General features: G+C 47.2%; 1 protein-coding gene across 1 annotated transcript in view; it reads right to left on the bottom strand.

The window, feature by feature from the left end:
- Positions 1-375: 375 nt before the first annotated feature.
- ITIH2 (inter-alpha-trypsin inhibitor heavy chain 2) overlaps positions 376-24,006 on the bottom strand; it is a 49,149-nt gene continuing 25,518 nt past the window's right edge. The window contains 15 exon segments of the mRNA XM_042944820.1: positions 376-651; positions 2,367-2,478; positions 3,838-3,873; positions 3,876-4,009; positions 4,774-4,972; positions 5,308-5,421; positions 9,977-10,114; positions 12,239-12,408; positions 14,376-14,515; positions 14,897-15,082; positions 16,176-16,357; positions 18,099-18,224; positions 18,804-18,972; positions 22,076-22,192; positions 23,579-23,707. Coding sequence (XP_042800754.1) covers positions 504-651; positions 2,367-2,478; positions 3,838-3,873; positions 3,876-4,009; positions 4,774-4,972; positions 5,308-5,421; positions 9,977-10,114; positions 12,239-12,408; positions 14,376-14,515; positions 14,897-15,082; positions 16,176-16,357; positions 18,099-18,224; positions 18,804-18,972; positions 22,076-22,192; positions 23,579-23,707 — 2,100 coding nt within the window. The 3' untranslated portion in view covers positions 376-503.

Genomic DNA, 24,006 nt, shown 5'->3' with positions numbered 1-24,006 from the left:
CTGAGGCCAACACTGTGGAGGAAATGTTGGCCAACCACACTGGGCCATCGCAGGGACCGAGGCAAGCCTATCCCAGCAACTGGCGACAGGGCTTTTGCCGCTGCAAAACAATCAAGATCAGGCAACTTCCCCTGTTCTTACTCGACGTTCGCCAAGTAACCTTCTCATAATTGAACATCCCACGTACCTGATAGCATCAAAATATACTCAGCCTACAGGGCTGAAGACCAGACCCTCGAGAATAATGAAATCATCACAGAAAATGCCAAGTTGAGGGCTCCGTCTGGATGCCAGCGGGAGTGGCCAAAGCAGCTTTTCCTTTGCATGACCCTGATTAACGCGTCTTAACATCTGAAAACTCGACAAAATCCTGAATCTTCTTTGCAAAGTATTTATTTTCCTCGGCTGTATTAACAGGTTTTCTAAACCACCATGACATCTGGTTACTGGAAAGGGGGCAGGGAAGGGCCGTATATACGTATCATTTCCAAAGCCACACATCTTTAAGGCCTTTGGAGAAAGCTATAAAGCTGAGGCACAAAGTAATCCTTGTAATGTCCGTCGATGAAACCTTTCCCGCTGTTATGCACGAACCAACAGGAAACCTCTGTTCCGAACACTCGATCTGTTCGATAGTCCTTCTGTAGGCCTCTGTGGGGAAAATGGTGAGTATGGTTAGACTTGGCCAGCTTGCGTATCTGCAAATCTTTGCTGTTCATCATGCCCCTCCTGGTGCCGTATCTGCTCACGCCCACCTACCCCCACTCCCCAAGCTGTACAGAACATTCTCTCGAGCTTGGTGTTGGAAGGACAGAGAATAAGCACTGCATCCTTAGATAATTCAAATAACCCTTTGGAGACTGACCAATATCTAGACTTTTCCAGCACGGGAAAGAGTGCAAGTTAACGTCCCAGTGGAAAGAAAGCGGGAACCAAATGCTGAGCCGCTGTGGGCTCACCTCACACGTCCCCTGCTGAATGAATCTTCACTGTGAGGGTGAGTGTTCTATCTAAGGGTGATGCCAGCTGTTTCTGAGAAATCCATGCTCCCACTTACAGGACAAAGAAGCCGATGATTTAAAAAGCTGTGTGGCCTATTGTCACTGGTGAGCTTTAAAATACGGATGAAAGCGCACGACCCCGTCCACCCCGAAGCCCCCGTCAACTCAGTCTCAGTTATGTGTTTCGAGGTGCTTCCAACAGATGAACCGGAGGCCCGACAGTTACCTTTGTCATTAGAGTATAGCAGGTGTGCGTTTACCAACCTAGATAACTTATTTTACTCTTATTACTGTGCTCGCCATTTCCTTATCAAACATGCTCACCGACGCCCACGGGTCACTCACTGGTCTCCAGTGAGCCAAACTTCACCAAGAGCTCGTCGTTTTACTTCAAAAATCTATTTTTGTGGTGGTATGTATGGCTTAATTATTACTGCAGTGTCATCACTTACTGATGTGGAAGCCAAGGACATTTGCGGACAAAGAAAGTCATTTCTTATAAAGCAACGTTGATTGCTTTGTAAAAAAAATAATAAAAAAAAAGGCCAAAAAAAATCCACAAAAAAAACCTGCTTTAAAATGATATCAGACAGGCACAGGGGAGACTGCTGTAAAGGACTGGGAGAAATTTAAAAGATTGAGAAGAATGTAAACACTCACGATGCTTTCCAAGTATAGAATCCTCACTTTGAACAAAGCATGCGGAGATGGTTTGTGTCAGAAAAGCTACACAAAAATGCATTTGGTAGATTCATACTCAAGAAGAAGGCTGCAGTTTTACATAAAATTATACATTCAGGGACTCCTGGGAGGCTCAGTTGGTTGAGCGTCCGACTCTTGGTTTTGGCTCAGGTCATGATCCCAGGGTCGTGGGATCGAGCCCTGCATTGAGCTCTGCACGGAGCATGGAGTCTGCTTAAGATTTTCTCTCTCCCTCCGTCCCTCTCCCCTACTCAGGTTCTCTCTGTATCTCAAAAAAAAAAAAAAAAAAAGAAAAGAAAAATAAAAAATAAAAAATGTATATATTCTCTAGCACTGTGGTTCACAGGCATTTTTATGATTTCCTTCTTTGATCAGCTTTTTCAGTAAGCCAACTGGTGACCATAGGGCTTGTAATGCAGAGGATGAGACCAATGGCTTCATTTCTCTTGGCATTTTATGGCACCTCCTTATCTACCTGGGTCTGTTTGCAGTTAGGCTGGCGTCCCTGCAGTGGCCTTATACAGATGTCATGTGTGTTTCTCCCTGATGAACTGTTTCGTTGGACATAAGTAACGCTTGAAATAGCTTTTCTTGCTTCGCTCATTTCTGTTCTAACCCCGGTAGGAGCGCTCTGGGTCGCTGCTATATGCATCCGAGGCCTACCTGGTGACAATCAACCTGTGTCCCTTCACTTCCATGCTCGCCTCTGGCTTCTCGGGGTCCTTCCCTGGTCGCTCATTGAAGATCCGGATCTTTGGCTCATGCATGAACTGGCCTAGTGACACAAAGTCCAGACTGATTTACGTGGAACCCACGGGCAAACAAAAACAACAGCCTCATCATCATTGGATCCAAACTGCACTTTGGTCTCCCTCTAGAATTTCTGGGGCCGAAAGACATACCGAGAGGGAAAAGGCAGAGCGATGGGAGGGATGGGTCCTTCCCAAGAGCAAAGCAGGCTGCTCACCCCACACACGAGGCTGACCCACTGGACGAGAAGTGGAGTGGAACGCCCTGTGGCTAGGGGTGCGGGTGAACACCTGTGAGCACGGCTCAGATCGTAGAAACAAGGTTTGTGATGTCATAGTCACATGCTTCAACCGAACTGTTCCTTAGAAGGTTGGGGTGCCTGGGTGGCTCAGTTCGGTTAAGCCAACTGATTTCAGCTCATGTCATGATCTCATGGTTTGTAAGATCAAGCCCTGCATCAGGCTTTGCGCTGATAACACGGGCCTGCTTGCGATTCTCTCTCTCCCTCTGTCTCTGTCCCTCCCCAACTCACACACGTGCTCTCTCTCTCTCTCAAAATAAAAAGACATTAAAAAGAAAAAGTTCACCTCTCTTCAGTTACAAAAAAAAAAATCTTCAATGTAGAATTTAAAAATTGAAAGCATTTCTCTAACTTTCCCAGTTAGTGATGATGAAATCCCGCGTCTGGGATTACCCGCACCAGCAAATGGTCTTGGCTGTAGCACAACCCAGTCACCCTACCCTGCAACGTAGGGTTGTATTAATCGTGTTTGTTACTTTCTGTATATTATGATTTGACATCTTAAAACCCTGACTGGCTGGGAGAGACCGCCCCCTCCCTACCCAATTCTGAAAGACCGCAAAGGACTCAGACAGGAGCATGCCTGCCGTGTGCAAGCTAACCACCCAGAGCTAGACCTCCGCTAGCTGGCCTGCACAGCCCAGATGGAATCATTCCAGGCCCAGGTGCCAGGTAAGTAGAGACCACCCTGGACCCCAAAGCCCACCTACATTACTCAAGCTAGCCAACCCAGAACTCCCCTCCTCTGTCTTATCTTTGCACAGAAACACCATAGAGGCTCTGGCCTTGCCCTGCACGTTAGCTCCCTGATGAAAACTTGGCCTTCCTCTGCGGCCCTGCGAGGCGAGCCCTGCCTCTCGTTTCCAGGGGGAGACCGTGAGCGATGGTAAACGTTTCCATCGATGGCATTGGCCCCTTTGCGTCCTCGCTCAGTCACCTCTACAAATCAAGCCCTGGGCACAGAGTATGGCTCCAACCCGTCTTTTGAGTCCACACCTGTCACTGTCCGAGTTCTAACCTCCAAAGTTGCTCGAGACCAAGAGGGGGCCCCCCACTTTGCCTGATGGTCGATGGACACCATACCTATTAGTCCGTGTGCTTTAGGTGAAAACTTGTTTGTGGGGGAATGTAGATCCCCAGAAAGTCTACGTTGATCGGATGCTTCTTCCAAACCCGATGGAGTAAAACAGAGAAGGACATGTCTTTATTCAGGGTGATGGTCACAGTTTGCTCTTTCTTCACAGAGACAAGCACCCTGGTGTGAAAGCCAAAATGGAGTCAACATTTCTAGAACAACTGTTCAGGACGCCATTCCTCCCACCCCGGACACGAGCTGGCCACCCCTCCCTGGACAATCTCACTAGTGGTCTAAGTCCTTCACAACATTTTTGCCACAGAATGTTGTTTTCACTCCCGGCTCTGGAATTCTGTCAATTTATATGTTTGTATAAAAACAATTAGCAGGGGGGTGCCTGGGAGGCTCAGTTGGTTGAGCATCCGACTCTTGATTTTGGCTCAGGTCATGATCCCAGTGGGGTGAGATCAAGCCCTGCGTTGGACTCCCCACTGAGCCTGGAGCCTGCTTAAGATTCTCTCTCTCTCTCTCTCTCTCTCTCTCTCTGCTGTCCTCCTGCTCATGCTCTCTCTAAAATTAAAATTAAAACAATTAACAGATAATAATGGGAAAATATTACTCCTAAGATACAATCATTGTGTTTCTGGGCACAGTCTGACACAGAGTCGGCCGTGGAGTTTTGATGGATTCATTCACTTTTCTAACACGTATTTACTGCATACCTACGACATGCCTGGCCGTAGGCTGGCACTGAGACACACAGTGACCAAAAGATGTGGACCCTGTTGCCAGGAACGGGGGAGTAGGTAACAAAAGCCTTTCTGAAACGCGCGTCTTCATATTTAAAATGACAATGTTAAGTTCTAGTTTATATCACGGATCTCTGGATTTATGTACGTAGTCGTGTGGAGGGCGGGCCTGAATCCGGACGTGATAACACTTGCCTCTGATTAATGACGCGAGCAGTGTCAGACCAGGACAGGATGGACGTACGGGAGCCCCGGCTCAGGGTGATGGTCTCGGTGCTGATTTCTATTTTCATGTCTTCGCTTTGGAAGTAAAACCCCAGTTTTCCAAAATAGGTTCTGAGTTTTTCATTCTTGGGCTTCTTGGCACCAGTGAGCTGCCCATTGACCAAAATCCCTATGGAAAAACACATGTTTGTTTGTTTTTTTTTCCCCCTCCGTGAGCCATTTCGCTTCAGGATTTGACATTTCTTCCTATGCAATGCTCACCTTATTACCATGTATTATGGCAGTTTAAATTAATTATATTACAGTAAGATCTGCCAGTTTACACTCAGGTTTTTGGCAATTGTAGTTCACTTAGGCATATATTTATAATTTATTTCTAATTATCAGGGTTTACAAAATACGGGACTTTGATTCAGTTAAGAAAGAAAGAAATCCCAGGTAGCGACAGTGAAGCATGGTAATGATCCCATTGTTTCGTTCGGATGTAGTATCTTTTTATTTTACCTAATTCTGGATCAGAAACAAGGTTGAGGATTTTTCCTGGTTCTGAGTCAATATTGAAACAAACATTCTTTTCATTTTTCGGTAGGTAAATGATGAAGTGTGGGTCGTTTTCAACTGGAAAATAAACAGAGAAAATGAGATCAAACAAAATCATAGAAAGGAAGATGACTTTGAGCAGGACTTGATTCCTGACCAGCTTTCATTTAACAGGAACAACTATTTACGGCGCTTCTACTATTTGCTGGGTTCTGTTCTAGGCACTGGGGGCCCAGTGGTCCAAACCCGTTGTCCCTTCCCCATGGAGCCTCTGTCAGAGTTTTAAGTGATTGTACAAATATGGTGTATACTTGTTCTGAAGCTATCAGGCCAGAGATTTAAAAAAAAAAAAAGAAATGAACAAGAAACACACAAAGCATGAGACACACACACATACACACTATATATACATGTATACGTATATATATATGTAACATACATATACACCATACATATATATACTCTGTATGTGTACATATACACAGTGAGTGTTGTTTTAAGTAACCATATGCAGTACATAAAAAGAAAGGAGACAGTATTATTTGTCGGCATACAGATTGATATTAATCAATTCTAAGAGCAATGAAGCATGATGCTACCCTCAAGAAAGAAGTCCCTTGTTACTGGACAACTTATTCTGGCCGATCTTTCTTATTTGTTTGTTTGTTTAATCATTCAACAAATATTTGGTGAGAAAAAAAAAAAAGCAAACTATGACCAAAGCACTGAATTAGGCAGTGTTTGGTGTAGCTATAAATAAGTCATGGTCTTGTCTGTAATACCTTCAAGAAAGGCACAACTTCATGCAGGAGTCGCCGGGATTCTCTCATTGACCAAACTCCACTTAGGCTCCCCCCGACTCTTTCAACGACGCCTCAACTTTTGGACTCACATACGTGTCTGTCTCTGCATTGTCGTTTTTTTAGCAGGAATCTTACTACCTTAGTTTAGCTAGAATCCCCGTCCTCCATAATGATCACCCTTGATATCTAACCAGGTTTCTCATCCCCCACCATCCTCCAGGTGATGTCTGATCACCTGGCCGCCTTCCACAAGATTCCTATTTGGCTGGTTTGGTCGGAATCCCCTTTACTCCTGATGTTTCCTCTTGGTGATTTTCCACCCGCCGCCCCCACCCTGTTTTTGTCTACAAACTCCCACTTTCCCATGCCGTACTTGGAGCTGAGCCCAATCTTTCCCGCCTAACTAGACCCCATTGCGGGGCTCCTCGCACCCATCACGACAGCCCCCCGCCCCTGAATAAAGTCTTCCTGACCATGCGCACTCTAACAAAGGTCACGAATAATTTTTTTCTTTAACGGGTTTTCTTTCACGGAGACAGACACAACCACTGAGGTAAGAGAGAATAAAATAAAAGGCACGAAAGTGTCACAAGGCCAATGGTCTGGGGGTAAAGATGAAAGGGTGACGAACCCCGCCTGGCTAGTTGAACCCCACCTGGCTAGACGGACCCCAAGGGCCTTGCGAAGGAGTTCGCACCAAGCCTTGAAGATGGGAGAGGAGGGGAAGGAAAAAAGACACAGGAGACAGATTTTGTTCTGAGGGCACAGAATGAGGCCCAGCCGGGAGGTATAACAGTTGATTTGTGTACAAGTGACTACAAGGATGGGTTCTTGAAAATGTAGAAGAAGATAAGACTAGAAATGGGGGTCATAGAGACGGCGGAGCACCACACGGAAGAATGGACCTGTAAGTTGGGGAGCCGTTCGAAGCTTTTGAGAGTCAATGTGGCGAAGATTTGAGTTTAGGGATATAACACGTCACAGTATATAAATTAAGTATTGAGAAGCAGACAAAGGAAAGTCAGTTGGCAGCTAATGTGGCAGCGGGCCGGGCGAGGGATGGTAAATTCGCGAACTCCGATGGGAAATGGGACCCGCACGGGAGGGGGAGTCCGGGGGTGCGTGGTAGCGTCCACAGTATCTGGTAACGGGGTGAGCTGTAGGAACTGCACTGGTTGTGTTTTCCAGAATAAAACTGGAACGGCGGCCTCCCATCCACCGAGGGGTTGCTGTTTTCTGGACGTGATCGCAAAGTCCTTTGCAAAACATTAACTCAACTGATTTTCCCTGTGGCCTTGCAGGGGACAGGCGAGCTGCCCCGAGGTCACATTACAGAGTCAGTAAGTGGCAGAGCGAGGACCAAAGGGCAAGCCCGTTCTCCCACGCGCTCGGATACGCTCGTTCGTTCTCAAGTGTGTGACTTGGGACATGAAATGGAAGAGAAACCAATCCAGGACACGAATACAGTCTTGTATGGCTTTGCACCCCCCACCAGGCTCCTGCTCCGTGATCAATAAATACTTGGTTAATCGATTTGGTGCTGAGCGGGGCACTCGAGGGCATCATTAAAACACAGAACAAAGGCTCTCGACTCCCTTTCTTCAATTAAGCAAAAACCATTTTATCACGACAGCCTCTTCCTTTACACAAATCCGGTGTTTTGAAATGTCTTCTGAAGGGAATCGCTTTGGTTGAAGATAACGATTGGTTTTGCCAAAGCCCACGAATCCCGCTAATCAGACCTTCTGGTAATGACCGCGCATCAGAGCCGCCATCCTGAGTTGATAGAATCTAGACGGCAGACACGAGGCGTCATATTTAGGCTGGTCCCAGGACTCCCACGACTGAGTTCACAGAGTCCTGACGACCTAGGGTTTACGAACTTCTGCTGGGAACCAGGGACCGAGTCCACAGTAACCACCGTGTAGTTTTTTCCTCATCCCCATTTTACAGGCGGGCTCACTGAGACCCAGAGAGGTTTCAGAGTCTGGCGCACGGTCCCGTGGGCAGAGTTTGACCGCAGACCCGGTCCCCTTTCCTGCCTCATCCGGCAGGCCGTGAACTCAGAGGGAGCCCTGCATTCTAACTGGAACGGACGTTGAAAACTAAGTTAGCTTTACCTCTACACGTTTCGACAGAAGCTTTGTTTTGCGAAGCAGCAGTGGAAGAGGCTCACGCCCCTGTCAGTGCCCTTGTCCCTCGCTCTGAGAGCCACCCAGCCCCGTCCCCACGTGGATGCCCTGCCCGCGAGTACGGCGTTGTAAAATTGCCACCACTGGCTGGAAGTCCAACGCGGGGTCCTTCATTAAGCTCCGTCGCTGGACGCGCTCAGGTGGGAGAGCGGAGGGGCCGCTCTACGAAGCATTGCCACCCATGGAAGGCTGAAGAAGCAAATCCCTCCTGGCCCACAAGTAACAATTTTAGAGACAAGCCAGAGGGGAGAGCTGCGCTCGCTTTAAAAATTGATTTGAGAGGCGCCTGGGTGGCTCAGTCGGTTAAGCGTCCGACTTCGGCTCAGGTCATGATCTCCCGGCTCGTGGGTTCGAGCCCTACGTGGGGCTCTGTGCTAACAGCTCAGAGCCTGGACCCTGCTTCCGATTCTGTGTCTCCCTCTCTCCCTGCCCCATCCCTGCTCAAGCTCTGTCTCTCTCCCTGTCAAAAATAAATAAACGTTAAAAAAATTTTTTTTTAAATGAATAAACGTTTAAAAAAAATTTTAAGTCGATTTGAAGTCCTCACTACGTTTTCTCTGTTATATAATGCAGTGCTTGGTGGATGGCGGGTATACAGTCTGGAGAAATTGGTTCTGATGGTCAGAAATGTTCTTGCTGGAAAAGTCTGCGTGCCCGGCAGTCCCGAAAAGCTGCACGCTTCTGGAAACATCAGGAGTTGCTGAAATTTCAAACAACCCGAATCAAGCTCATACTTCCAACAGGGAGAGGGACGCGCTCGCTCCCCCTGAATGGTGAAATGTGCTCCTTTCTAATAAGAAAGAAAGGAAAGAGCTCACACAGGCTTTCGACGCGGGGCCCGCTAATCGCTAGACGGCTGTCATCTCGCTCCAGGAAAGGTGGCCATACCGGACCAGGAAGGGGAGAGGAGACACTCTCCTCCCCTGGCCCCCAGAAGCTCCTGCCTCTCTCTCACTGGTTGGGAAAGGATACTGGGCAGGTTGACGATGAGGAGAGACAGCAATCTGTACAAGGAAGAAGCTGCCAGAACTGTCGCACAAGGAAGCAGTCTTCCCTTGGATGATCCCACCTGTCACCCGTACCTCCCAGGGAAATCATTTGTGGAAAGGGTTTTTAGGACTGAGCTAAACGAGGATTTTTCAAATGCACTATTGAAAACAAACAAACAGATAACCCCACAAAATAGCATGTGGCTGTGCAGGAAACAACATTAAAGTGGTTTTTTTTTTTTTTAAGTTTTAAAAAAAAATGCTCACTTATTTTTGAGAGAGAGAGAGAGAGACAGAGTGCAAGCTAGGTTAGGGTGAGGGTTAGGAGCAGAGAGAGAGAGGGAGACCCAGAATCCGAGGCAGGCTCCAGGCTCCGAGCCCCACGCAGGGCTCGAACTCGTGAACCGCGAGATCGTGACCTGAGCCAAAGTTGGACGCTTAACCGACTGAGCCATCCAGGTGCCCCCATTAAAGTATTTTTTATCGTAAAATGTATAGCTTCTAATATTTAATAATAACATTTGTTTTCTGGCTAGCCCTTGACGACGGTTTCACATGTAGTCGACAGCCTGGCTGTGTTAAGGATGCTCCACGGGACTGGGATCCCACCGGGAGCCAGGACGTGGAAGCGGGATTGACCGTCTCTTACCTCTCATCACATGTGGAGGAGGAGTTGCCTCGAGGACCTGAGCCCCCAGCACAGGCATCGGGATCACTGGCGTTGGGGAAGGGTTGACCCAAGATGGGACTGAACTCGGAGCGACTTTGCTGCCGTAATACAAGGCACCTGCGTAGAACAACCCGGATGCATTAGTTTCTCGGGCTTACTTTTCCATAGAGATTCCTTACGACTTCAAGAATCTGTTTTATGTAGACCCCAGAGATTCTCGGCTAAGCTTTTCTCCCGTTAATTTGATCCCAGAATTTTCTCGTTTCCAGCTCCTCCTGTCTTTATGCCGTGTGGGCCTGCTATAGGCTTCTCTGCAGAACCTGGGGCTGTGGGAACTGTCCCATAGAGTCTGGAGAAGGGCCCCGCGTCTTCAGCATAGGTCAGGGGGATGACGTCCGGGCCAGCCCCTGGCGAAGTTCAGGGTGACAGTCGACCTCGGCCTGGATCTGTCTCCTCACCAAACAGCAGTCTAAACAATTCGGTTTCTCCACCAACTAGTTTCCCCTACTGGTTACCAAAAATTCATTTTGCTCTCTGATACACAGGCAGTCCTCCTGTCTTTGAGAGACAAATGGCAGTCCGCCTAAGCATTTTATCTAGGTGATACAGAATCACTTACAAATGCCCATGTGTCTAGGGCGAGCTTCCCCCTAGATAAATTTAGCTGTGGGGCCCCAGGCTCTTGTAACGGGGTTGTCAGAAGTAAGAGTTCCAGGACGGCTGGGTGGCTCAGTCAGTTAAGCGTCTGACTCCCGATTTCGGCTCAGGTCACATTCTCACAGTTCGTGAGTTCGAGCCCCACGTCGGGCTCTGCGCGGATAGCACGGAGGCCACTTGGGATTCTCTCTCTCTGCCCCTCCCCAACTCTTGCTCTCTCTCTCTTTCAAATTAAATACATAAACTTAAAAAACAAAAAGAAGTAAGCGTTCCTTGAACTCTGGACCACTGTGATAAAGCTGGTGTGACAATCGCTGTGACCAAGTTCATTCCATTGCTATCTACTTACCTATGTCCATAAGACTTATCAGGACTTAGGCCTATACAAATGCTTTTTAAAGACTTCATTTTTAAGTAATCTCTACACTCAACATGGGGCTCAGCCTCACAACCCCAAAAACCAAGAGTCCCATGCTCCACCGACTGAGCTAGCCAGGCACTCCCAAAAAATTTTTTTAAAGTTGAACCGACTCTGAATCTGACCTCTTTCAATCTATTAATAGTGTTTATCCATAGATACTTGAAAAAACAGCCACATGTTTTTTTCCTCATGAGGAGATGATTTCTAATAAAATTTGACTAATGGATATCAAACTTCATAATATAGGCATATTGTCTTGACCAGTTTTCTACTTGTAGTAGCTGTCATAAAGCTCAATCTAGAAGAAAACTGTGAACACTCAGAATCTTATCATTTCACGAGCAATTGAAAAAAATCTGAGTCTGTAAACACTTTTTCTCGCAGCAGAGCAGAAGGATCCGTAAAAACTTTCTGGCATAACAATATGTTACACTGAGACGTAATTCTACCAGGAACGTAGAATGGAAATACAAGTTCAAGTAGAAAAAAAGAACAATGTGGACTTCCCAATAATTAAAATAGAATTTGTTCATGTATTATTTATTGATTGATTTGTGTGTGTGTGTGTGTGTGTGTGTGTGAGAGAGAGAGAGAGAGAGAGAGAGAGAAGCCCAAGCAGGCTCCTTGCTGTCAGCACGGAGACCGACGCAGGGCTCGAACTCCTGAACCATGAGATCATGACCTGGGCCGAAATCACGAGTCGGATGCTTAACCGACTGAGCCACCCAGGCGCCCCGTTCATGTATGTTTTTAATGGATGATGGAGAGCACCAAGTTAGTTATTGCAATTCACTGGAAATACCTACAACTGTGATGCAACAGTTTTATTTGACAAGTCCGATATTTACAGTGTGCCCCAAATTAAACTCACTGCAACCATTTAAGCACGGCGGAAAACGGCGCCGTGTTCATTTAAACCGTGCGTGCAGGGGCACGGGGGTCTTCAACGTTCCTCTGGGAGCTAAGGGAACAAAAATATTCGAGGGCCAAAGCGATAAGCTATCCCCAAGGAAACGGACAGAAGAGCTCGGACACACGGCGACACAGGCCTGGGAGCCAGAGGTGGGCCGCAGGGGGAGATGGGCAGAGGCCGGAGAAGCCCGATTCGGGGTGAGGAAGCCGGCCCGTCCCGTTTGTCCACCCCCACCGAGGGCAACACCGACCTGAGCAGCAGGAATGATCTTGCGGGGGGGAGTCCGCCAGCATACGCTCATCCCCTGCCTCGTTCTCAATCACCATGGCGGTGAGCGGGGTCACCATGTGATGTTCCAGAGACATCTGCAGGATTGTTTTTGTGATTTTCCTTTTGGCAGCGGCTGTGGGAGCCAGGCTTCTGTATTTAGGAAATAGCCCCATTTGAGAACATGAAGGCTGAGTTAAGATTCCACCCCCCCACCCCCTGCCCGCCCTGACCCTCCCCCACTTCTGGGCTCGACCAGGACCCTCGGACCACAAGGTCAAATAGGACTAACTGGCTCCATGAAGCTAGTATCGTATTTAGCCATGCCGTCCTAAGGACTTGCTTTTTTCTTAGTAGACTTTATTTTTCAGAGCAGTTTGGGGTTCACAACAAAATCAAGGCGAAGTAAAGAGACTTCCCATACTCTCCCTGTGCCCGCAGACCACAGCGTCCCCCACTATCAACATCCCCCACCAGAGCGGCGTATTTGTTACAACTGATGAACCGACATGGACACATCGTCATCGCCCAAAGTCCACGGTTTACATTACGGTGCATTCTTGGTGGTGGACATTCTATTGGCTTGGACGCACGTATAACGACATGTATTCACCAATGCAGTATCGTACAGAACACTTTCACTGCCCTAAGAATCTCCTGCGTTCTGTCTGGTCATCCTTCCTGCCCCCCCAATCCCTGGCAAACTGCTGATCTGTTTTACAGGGATTGTTTTTTATTGTTTTTTGTTTTTTAAATCAATGTTTCACTTCAGCATTTGCTGCGTATCTGTAGTTTTGCTGTGAATGCACCCAGGATGCTTCTGGGAAGGGGCAGGGATATTTCTTGCTCACTTCAAACCCCATGTCTGTTTTGTAATCCTATGACATCACAGATTTTCTCTGCGAATACAGTCATACAACTGTGTTTCATTTCTTCCCAACCTAATTCAGATGACTGTGTTCCAGCTTCCTGGGAATCTGATCTAATATGTGGAATTGGTCTCAGGAATCATAATTCTCCTACTCAGCACCTGCATGTCTTTCTGATGCATGTGGTCAAAGAACTAAACATTACTGAAAAGTGTCATTTTTATGGGCACCTGGGTGGCTCAGTCGGGTAAGCATATGACTTCGGCTCAGGTCATGATCTCACAGTTCATGAGTTCGAGCCCCATGTCAGGCTCTGTGCTGACAGCTCGGAGCCTGGAGCCTGCTTCGGATTCTGTGTCTCCTCTCTCTCTGCTCCTCCCCTGCTCGGACTCTGTGTCTCTCCCCGCCTCTCTCTCTCTCAAAAATAAATAAGCATTAAAAAAATTAAAAATAAAAGAAGTGTAGTTTTTATATTGCAGAGTTTAAGTGCAGGTCAGCTAAGAAGCAGAGATGAAATGCATAAACATTACATCCCCCATCCTTATGTGATACGATACTCATAAATTTCTCTTTGTTTCTCTTTATAATTTTTTTAAGCTTCATTTACTTCTGTAATCTCTATACCCAACGTGGGGCTCGAACTCACAACCCTGAGATCGAGAGTCGCATGCTCTTCTGACTGAGCCAGCCAGGAGCCCCGTAAATTTCTCTTTGGGCAACAAACGGTTTTCAAAAGTGAATGCAAATGAGCTACCGATACTCCCAGCAACCCGGATGGATCTCACAGATATCATGTTGGACGAAAGAAGCCAGAAATGGACGAATACAGATTGTGCCATAATATGAAATTTCGTCACAGGAAACTAGTTGATGGTGACAGTGATATCCACTGCAGGTGGGGTGGGTGTTCGGTGGGAAGGAGAACGGGGACCCTTCACTGAGGATAGAAGCGTTCTCTAATGATCTGGGTGGTGATTATGTGCGTGATACACACAAGAATTTATCAAACTGTAGTCTTAAAATTCATGCACCTCACACGCTTTATGTATGTTATACCTCAATACAAAAGACTAAAAGAGTGAACTCAGCTTTACCTAAAGTGCTCGGAGAGCAGTGAAAATTGACAATGCCAATCCTGAATTAACTCGCTGCCTTTCCGGGTCCCAAATCCTTTTTGTATGACACTCCAAACATTCAAGGCAAACGTCTCACTTCTGCGAACCCCTGTTACGTACACACTTTTCTTCTTACCGCTCAGCCAGAAGTTGGTTGATCGTCAGATAGGCCCACAGCTTCTTGGTGAAATCGGGATCTGCGTGTTTGTCTTTTGATAGAAATTCCTCCAGGTCGTCCATTTCGGCCAGAGTTTCCAAGACTAACTCCGTGTTAGCCTGGATGATGGAAGACACAGTTGAAAAACATCCGGGGGACGGGGCTATAGTTAATCAGTCCGCATTTTTCGTACCTACTGTGCATGAATCAGGGCACGACGTAACTTCAAGGGGAATGCAGAATAATTCGGAAGAATGCAAAAGCGGGAAGTACGTGCATACATCCAAGGTTTGGGATTGGCTTTGGGATGAAAAGGTAAGGACTTGCAGAATGGTTTGGGGACAATGGCATAGATATTCACACGCCTTCCCTTGCAGTTATTATCATTGCTTTTATTCCAGATTCTTGGAATGCAAAATACCAGCCTGTTAATATACAAGATGGACTGTATCGAGGGCACCGATTAGTATTTTTAGAAATAAGCAGATAAACAGAAGTACCGCGGTTGCCGTTATGATGCTTTGTAACTGCTCGGCTTTTTCAGGGTCAAATTTTCCTGCCACCACAATCTCTGAGCCTCCGAAATAGTTGTGGAAACTGTTCTGAGTGACATCCGAAACTGACGTGTGGGGGTAGTTGAACTGGACGTTCCGGAGCAATGGGGTGGAGACCTGGTTGTAGAATTTCTACAATTCACGAAGAACAAAGAAATCGTTATTTTCATACCACTTCATAGGTCTAAAGCACTTTTCTCTGCGATTCCCCAAAATACTTAGTTGGTGTCTCTTAATTTACTCTCACAGGATTCCTGTGGAAAGCCACAGGACAAGGAAAACTCACAATTATCAGATGAATTGATATGGAGAAAGTAAAAAATTGTTAAGACCATTACCCTTGACTTAACAGCCCAGCATTTTTCCCCCTTTTATAACCAGGATAAAAAGCTCATAAATACTTATAATAAGAAAAGTCAGCTGGGTTGATATTCCCAAATTGCCCCTTATGCCTTTCCTGTCCCCAACTTTCAATTAAAACAAAAATTTTTTTTAACATCTATTTATTTTTGAGAGACAGAGTACAAGCAGGGAAGGGGCAGAGAGAGAGGGAGACACAGAATCGGACATGGGCTCCAGGCTCTGAGCTGACAGCGCAGAGCCTGATGTGGGGCTCGAACTCGTGAACCATAAGATCAGAACCTGAGCCAAAGTCAGACGCTTAACAGACTGAGCCACCCAGGCGCCCCTCCTGTCCCCAACTTTAAATATGGTGCCTGCCATTGCCACATGGTACCTGGTACTGACAGAGGGTGGGGTAAAGACATCTCTTTTCTTGTCCATTTAGGCGAGATAAACAAGTAACTTATCTCCTTTACATCTAAGGAAACCTCCAGGCTGTAGTTTGATCTGTGTTGCATCACAAAAAGTCGACACCGAGATGCCAACGTACTTTAAAGGGGAAACAATGGCCATGAAGACAAGGACAGTTGTTTAACAGGACTGGAGAGCCCAGAAGCATTGATAATGCCCTGGGAGAACTGCTCAGGAAGTCGGGAAGTGTGTGCCCGGCCCCTTCCTGCCTCCCGCCTCACTATCCGTGTAGATATACGTGCAGCGTGGGCCGCGTGAGGAAGCAATCGAACACTTCCCGATTCTTGCGGCTGAACGAAGCTGAAGTAAGGACAGTTTGGGCTTAAATGTGGCTGTTTTCTTTTAGACATCAGATCTTGCTAGTTGAATGACTTTGGGTGAAGGAGGACAAAAGAAAGAGAAAAAATGTTACTTTGAGTTGGGCAGAAGTGTCCTGATTTCCATAGATCCTTTGAGCAATCCCACGGTTTTCATTGGACAGTCTCTTCAAAAAATCATAGTCAACATCAAATCCTATCCCCAAACTGAACAAGGAGATATTGTCTCGTATGTTCTGCTTCACGTTTTTCTGGATTTTTGACAATTTCAGTTCACCTAAAGTTGATGATGACAGAAAGGAAAGAATGAGGGGGCCACGTTATAATGGTTTTGAAAGAAAATCATGGAGACAGAAAATTTCTGTCAAATTAAGTATTTTTTTAAAGTTTATCCTTTTTTGAGAGACAGAGAGCATGAGTGGGAGAAGAGGGAGACACTGAATTCAAAGTAGGCTCCAGGCTCTGAGCTCTCAGCACAGAGCCCAACCCAGGGCTCAAACTTACAAACTGTGAGATCATGACCTGAGCTGAAGTCAGATGCTTAACCGACTAAGCCACTCGGGAGACCCAAGTTTTTGTCAAATTAAAAATGCACTTAACCTTTTGACCCAGCGACTCAGTTCTAGGAAGTTTTCTTACGGCTGCACTCACACAAATGGAAATGAAGTGTGGGCAACCATAGAATAGCAACGTATTGAAAGCAAAAACAAAGGTACACGAGTAAAGGAGGTCCATCAGAAGATGATACAGTCAGATGATGATACATTCAAACTGTGAGATACTAAGCAGTTTATTAGAAAGAGCAAGGCAACTTTTTATGTGTTTATACTGAATGACCTCAAAGACACATTTTTAAAGGGGAAAAAACAATGTAAACATTGGTGTATGTAGGATGTATTTGCATATGCGCGTGCATGTATGTGTGTATGTATATTGACATATACGTGTGTATATGTGTATATGTAGTATACAGATATGCACGAAATATCTCTGGAAAGATATGCAAGAAACTGGTAACCAAAGGCTTTCTCCAGGGACAGGAACTGGATGGTTAAGGTACAGAAATGAGGAACAGACTTAATTTTTTACTGTTTCCTTTTCTTCCAGATGATTTTATTCTCAAATTGAATTTTCTTTCTTTCTTTTTTTTTTTTGAAGATTTTAGTTTTTTAAGTAACCTCTGCACCCAACGTGGGGCTTGAACTCACTACCCTGAGATCAAGAGTTGCATGCTCCACGGACCGAGCCGGCCAGGCGTCCCTCAGATTGAATTTTAAAAGTAATTTGATCTGAGGAGGAGGAAATACTGAACCTACGACAAATGCTACGTAATGACTCCCGTTCTCGTCTCAGTATTGGTAAAATGGTTGCTTTCCGTCTTTCTAGGACTCTGGCTGCCATTGTCCTGACTGGCCACTCAACTTCCTTCCATGGAGCTGTGTCAGGCACGAGCCTTGTCTACACGGCAGGCTGCAACACAATCTAGCATGCACCCTTAGTTGTATTTGTCAGCACAGGGACACAACTAAAGCAGATCGAGATAACAACAGCGCATGATAGAAGCCAGGAGATGATGGGCCATTTTGTGGAAAAGATGTCGATGTGCAGGATGTATCAGAAAGAAGCAATTTCTCCAGTTGCCATGAGTAACTGGCGGACTGTGGAGAACAAGAACATACATTACTGCAGACTCCAGAAGCGCGCTGCAGACTCGGGGGACAGAGACTCATCGCACACACCTTAAGTATGCGACAGCATGCTATGCCAATTCACATTCAAGCGCCCCCACGTTGTGCAGGTGAAGCCTGAGCTTTAAGAGCATCACCAGAAAATACCTGGGACTGGGTTTCAGCAGGGTGAACGCTTCAGGGTCAAAAGAAGCCTCCTTTTAGAAAGCATGGCGCTAGAATGGTTTAGAAACTCGGGCAAGTGCCGTGAGATTTCCCATTTTAAGCCAATCACGTTCCCGAGAAACAAGAGCGAAATATCTGTCACTAGGAAATTGACGAGCTACTTGCCTACTGTGGGGTCGCCATCAGAAACCAAAATGATCAGAGAGACGGATTCAGGGTCCAGCAATCCCAAGTTATTGGCTTCATTCAAAATAAAGATGGCCCGCAGCAAGGCTTCATTGATATTTGTTCCTGTTAGAGTAACATTAGGTGCAGTTATGTTAGGTACTCTTTCCTTGCACGAAAACAATCACATCCCGGGTTCAGGCTCGTCTGTCTTGCGACTACTCCTACGTAATTTAGTCAGCACCCAAATCCTTCACTTACTTTCCAAGGGACACAAAGTTTCCCTGGGCTGGTCAAGATTCCCCAGTGGAGTAAAATATTCACTTGGTAGCAAACTATTCCCAGAAAGATGAATTAGTCCTTTCAAAGCACCCCTCCGTCACTTTGTTATGCACCAAATTGAAGGTACCTACACGTCCCTTTCTGACATGCTGGGACACTGGTCTGTGGACAGTTGCCTTTGAGGCTAAGACCATAACAAGGCTGCTGAGAAGGACTGGAAAGGTTACAAAGTTGTGTGGGATGGGTATGCCCTGTACCTTCACACGGACTTAGTATTCATCCTGTAATAATACGTGTAACATTTAAGGCAGGCCGTGGTGGGCGGGGCAAAGGCCGCTGTGATAGGAAAGGATGCGTCCCAAGTGAATGAAGTTTCGAACCCTATGAAAGCTTCTTAGAGGGCTCTAGGTTAAAGTCACTCGCCTCCACTGGGTTGGATTTTTTCAATGTACTTCTTGGCATCTGCAGTCTGTGATTTAGTAGCTGAGACCAAATCGTGTCTCCAGGTCCGAACATTGTGGTTGAAGTCAACTACGGAGAACTTATCTTCAGCTCTCAGGTCATCCAATATGGTCTTCATGGCTTCCACTGTCTGTTTCAGAAAAGAACCGAGAAGGGTCTCGTCACAGGAGCTTGAAGCCCAAGAAGAAAGGAGGAAGACCAAGAATTCATCCTAGTCATATTTCAAGTACCAACTCAAGCTGTAATCCTTCCAGAAAACCTCTTGAATCCACCCCAGTCAACACCGACTTGTCTCTCACTCATCCCCAACGTGTACTGTCTGCATTTATGACGCTTAAACTTTTACTGGATTCTTTTGTTATGCACAACCATGTTGACTAGGCTCCCCTTTTAGTTAAGAATCGCAAAGTTCAGGTGCCCTCTTAGGAGTGCCTGGAAATCAAATGTATCTTCCAAGCCCAGCCACTCACCCTCTCTCTTCAGTTACCACTTCCAAATCTTCTCTTCCTATCCTCTTGCAAACCCACTCCATTCAGATTCTCACCTTTACCACTCCATTAATAGTGCCCCCATCAAGGGGCGCCTGGGTGGGTCCATCAGTTGAGCGTCTGACTCTCGGTTTCCGCCCAGGTCCTGATCTCACGGTTCATGAGTCTGAGCCCTGCGCCGCGCTCTGAACCGACAGCACGGAGCCTACTTACAGTTCTCTCTCTCCCTCTCTCTCCGCCCCTCCCCCGCTCGCCCTCTCTACTTCTCTCAAAACAAATAAATAAACAACAACAACAAAATTGCCCTCATCAAGATCACAGTGACTTTCAGGTTGCCAAATCCAATGGACTATTCGCCCTTTTCATGAGATTCAATCTACGAGCGTCATTTGAACCAAATGATCACACCCATCTTCCTTCCTCTGACTTCCTCATTATCTTCCAGAACCTCAGACTCTCTTGGTTTTCTCTTCCTCTCATTGGTTGCCTTTCCTTAATCTTCTTTGCCGGTTCCTCCTCCTCTCCCCAAATTCTAGCTATGGGAATATCCTAGGGTTCGCTCTCGGGTTTCTTCTCCATCTACACTTACTTCTCAGCCAGTCCCATTGCTGCAAATACCTTGCACATACTAGTAAGTCCTGATTGTACATCTCGATCTTTCATGTTTTTCAAAATAAATTTTTTTAATGTTTATTCTATTTTTGAGAGAGGGGGGGGGTGGGGAACAGAGAGAAAGGGAGACACAGAATCCAAAGCAGGCTCCAGGCTCTGAGCTGTCAGCACAGAGCCCAATGCGGGGCTTGAACTCACAAACTGTGAGATCATGACCTAAGCTGAAGTCAGATGCTTAACCAACTGAGCCACCCAGGCGCCCCAGTCAATTTCTCATGTTTGAAACCCAGACCTGCATAGCCAATAGCATCATGGACACGTCTGCTCGGATGCTTAACAGGCGTCTCAAACTTCACACGTCCAAAACTGAACCCCCGGCGTCCCCCCACGAAGTCTCGCTCTGCCTGTCTTCTCCCACTCACCAATGGCGACCTGCATCCTTCCTTCCGACTGCTCAGGCTAAGAGCTCGGAGCATCTTGGAGTCCTCTTTTCTTCTCACACCTCCCAGCTTAGAAAATTCTGTGTATTCCACCTTCCAGACAGATTCCAGATTCCAGTGGCCTCTTGCCATCATCTCTTGCCTGGGTTATAGCAATGGCTGCTTTTCTGGCCTCCCTGTTTCCACCCCCACCTCCACACCAGTCTGTTGTCAACATAGTGGCCAGGGATATGCTGTAAACATGTCAGATGGGGCCTTTCCTTCATCTTAACCCCCAGTAACTCTCCATTTCTCTCAAAGATAGAGCCAAGGTTCTCAGGGTGACCTAACGGGCTTCAAGCGACCTGTCCTGCCCCTCCCTTCTCGAAGCTCGTCTCCCTTGCCCTCTCCCTGCTCCTCTCTGCCGGGCTGCTCTCTGTTCTTTGGACACTTGGGACACTTCTGACTCAGAGCTGTTGCCCTGGCTGGCCTCACCACCTACAGCCGTCTGCCCCCCGAGAGCTGCGTGCCTCTCCCCACACCTTTGAAGGGTTTCCGCAAGCTCTTCTCAATGCAGGCAGCTGTTTCAGTGACAAACCTATTTAAAATTTTAATCCCCTGCAAGTGGCAGTCTTGATTCCTAATACGCTTCTCTTTAATTTTTTTTTAATGTTTATTTTTGAGAAAGACAGAGAGAGAAGAGAGAGAGACAGAGTGTGAGCAGGCAAACCCCCGACACGGGGTTTGAATTCACAAACCGTGAGATCTTGACCTGAGCCAAAGTCAGAGGCTCAAAGGACTGAGCCACCCAGGCGCCCCTACACTCCTCTTTAAAATAACAAAAAGTGGGGTGCCTGGGTGGTTCAGTCAGTTGAGCCTCCGACTTTGGCTCAGGTCAAGATCTCACGGTTCATGGGTTCGAACCCCGTGTCGGGCTCTGCTCTGACAGCTCAGAGCCTGGAGCCTGCTTTGGATTTTGTGTCTCCCTGTCTCTACTACTCTCCCCTGTTCATTCTCTGTCTCTCTCTGTCTCAAAAATAAATGAACATTAAAAAAATTTTTAAAAATAACAAAAAGAAGGGGCGCCTGGGTGGTTCAGTTGGTTAAGTGTCTGACTTCTCAGGTCATGATCTCACAGTCCGTGGGTTCGAGCCCCGTGTCGGGCTCTGTGCTGACAGCTCAGAGCCTGGAGCCTGCTTCGGATTCTGTGTCCCCCTCTCTTTCTGCCCCTCCCTGCTTGCTCTCTCTCTCTCTCTCTGTCTCAAAAATAAACATTAAACAAATTTCCTCTTTTGTTCTATAGAACCTCATGTATACCATTTAACGCTGGACTAGCTCATATTGAACTGCAGCCTGGGAGACGTAAGGCAGGATGGCCCCCCTCAAGGAACTGCAGTGTGATTAGAAAAGATGTGCCTATAACGACCCATGAATAATGGGCAGGTGCTGAAGTAAAACGTTATGCAGAAGAGCAAGACGGAAGCACAGGAGTGCTCAGTGCGAGAAGGAACCGAGATGAAAATGTTCCCAACGGTGAGTTGTGAGATACATGTGTTGTTTACAAGCCACCGGCGTCTGTGGTGTTTTGTCACAGTGGCCCGAGGGGACCAAGACAAGGTCCGATGGGACAGGTGCATTGAATGGCTGCCGTGTTCGGAGGGGACCAAGGAAGGCGGGGAGCCCCATGTACCACTGCCAACAAGGGGATACTCACTTGTTTCATTTTTATGCCCCACATCGAGCCGCTAACATCAATGACAAAGAGGATGTTTTTGGGAATTGGGTCCAGGTTGTTAGGAGCGAAAAAGTGGACAAAATATCCATTGAACACCTGGAAAACAGAACACGGTGGTTAGGGTGTAGGAAGACGGGGCCCAGGGGCTAAGAGAGGAGAGGTGTGGAAGCAGGCTGGTCGTAAAGGAGAGAACAGAGGCTTGGTGTCTACCCAGGTCTCTCCCTTCTCCTTCCTTCTCTCCCTCACTCCTTTCCCATGCGGGCCCAAGCCTTCTGGGTACTTTAACTCCCAGGGCATTTCCCTCCACTCCCTCCGCACACCCAGTCTTCATGGAAAGCCTGTGTTCCAGGCATTCTGCTAGCCAGCAGTAAAGCAGGCAGACAGGCTCTGCCCTCACAGGGCCCACAGGCCAGCCGAGGATGCAGACAAGTAAAGAGGCAGTAACATAGAGTGCTACGTGCTAGGATGAGGAAAATAAAGGGCTCAGAGAATGCCCAGCGGATGTGATCTGACTCAGATGGGGGAGTCTTTCCCGAGCTGACATCTACACTGGTCTTGAGGATGAGTTTGGAGTTGGTCCGCCAGTGTGGGAGTTGGGCAGGGTTTGGGGGTACAGGTAGGAGTAGGGAGGAAGTTCTAGACAAGGGTGAGGAAAACATAACACCCTAGGGGGTCTGCGAGCGGTCCAGGACCACGAGGGCTATAGAATTTAAGAATTCAAGGAATTGGGGTGGAGAATCAGCAGGACAGATCACGAAGGACCTTTACGAGCACTCAAGGGTGCTAGATTCGGATTGTTCTTGAAGGTATCAGAAGGCCTCTCCAGCTACCTTCCTGATCATCGTCTTTGTCTTCTACTGCAGGCTCTGACGCCTGCCTCCCCAAGTTCTCTTTCCACTGCCCTTTGGTTGCTTCTACCAAGACAGTACAATGGCTAACTGTGGATGCTTCTCGACCTCCCTGTCCTGGAGAGCACAGGCTCTTGGATACCCTCTACGGGGCTCTTACCTGAGCACAAGGGAAATACAGACATACACCTAGGACATGGCAAAAGGGGAAAGGAAACTTTAGAAATCTCACAAGGAACATTGGCCCTGGAACTCACCATTAGCCCAGATCTTTCTCTTGGTTGTTCCATCCACCCAGCCCCACAACCTCCCTGCTTTCTTTGACAGTTTAATTACAAAGGGCCTTCGAAGGTTATCCAAAACTCCCATTCTGTGGTTTTCTACTGTACTTCATAGAAGGCCTAGAAGAACCTTTCTGGGACAAGGACATGAAACCCAATGACCCTCTGTTTAGTTGTCTTCCTATGAAAAGATAATGCTTAGTAACACTTAGAGACACATGACTGTGGTCCATTCTCTGCAACTCGACACTTGCCTTGACCGCTAGGGGCCACCCGGAAGCCAGGGCGTCTGTTCAACAAGGAACAGTTGTTTGGCCTCAGCATGGTGCTTCTCCTAGACTGTTTTTACCCACCTCAAGTTCACCGGCTTTCTCTTCTCTGTTCACGTCATACATCACCACCAGCTCTCCATCTACCGCGGTCTCAGAGCAATTGAAGCATTTTCTTTGCTGCGCCACAGTGGGCTTGAAGGAAACATGTGCCTGGAAAGAACGGTGATGTCAGAGCCCCGCCTCTGCGCCTGTCCCTCCCCAGAGGAGGGGCTGACAGCCGCACACAGGTAAAGAGGCACTGCCCAAGGCCTGATGGCCATCCTCTACCCAGGAACCACTGATTGTCCCATTTCCAATGCAAGGGACAGTGCCAGGCACGTGAGGGAGTATCTGCCAGCCTGTGGCGCTGTTGCCCAAGGTTTAGGACTTTTCTTTCTTTCTTTTTTTTTTTTTTAATATGAAATTTATTGTCACATCGGTTTCCGGTTCAGGACTTTTCAAGATAGCCA

The sequence above is a fragment of the Panthera leo genome, chromosome B4, assembly GCF_018350215.1.
Source record: "Panthera leo isolate Ple1 chromosome B4, P.leo_Ple1_pat1.1, whole genome shotgun sequence".
In the NCBI taxonomy this organism is placed as follows: Eukaryota; Metazoa; Chordata; class Mammalia; order Carnivora; family Felidae; genus Panthera; species Panthera leo.
The sequence above is the reverse complement of the archived record's forward strand: the minus strand, read 5'-3'. Positions and strand labels throughout refer to the sequence as shown.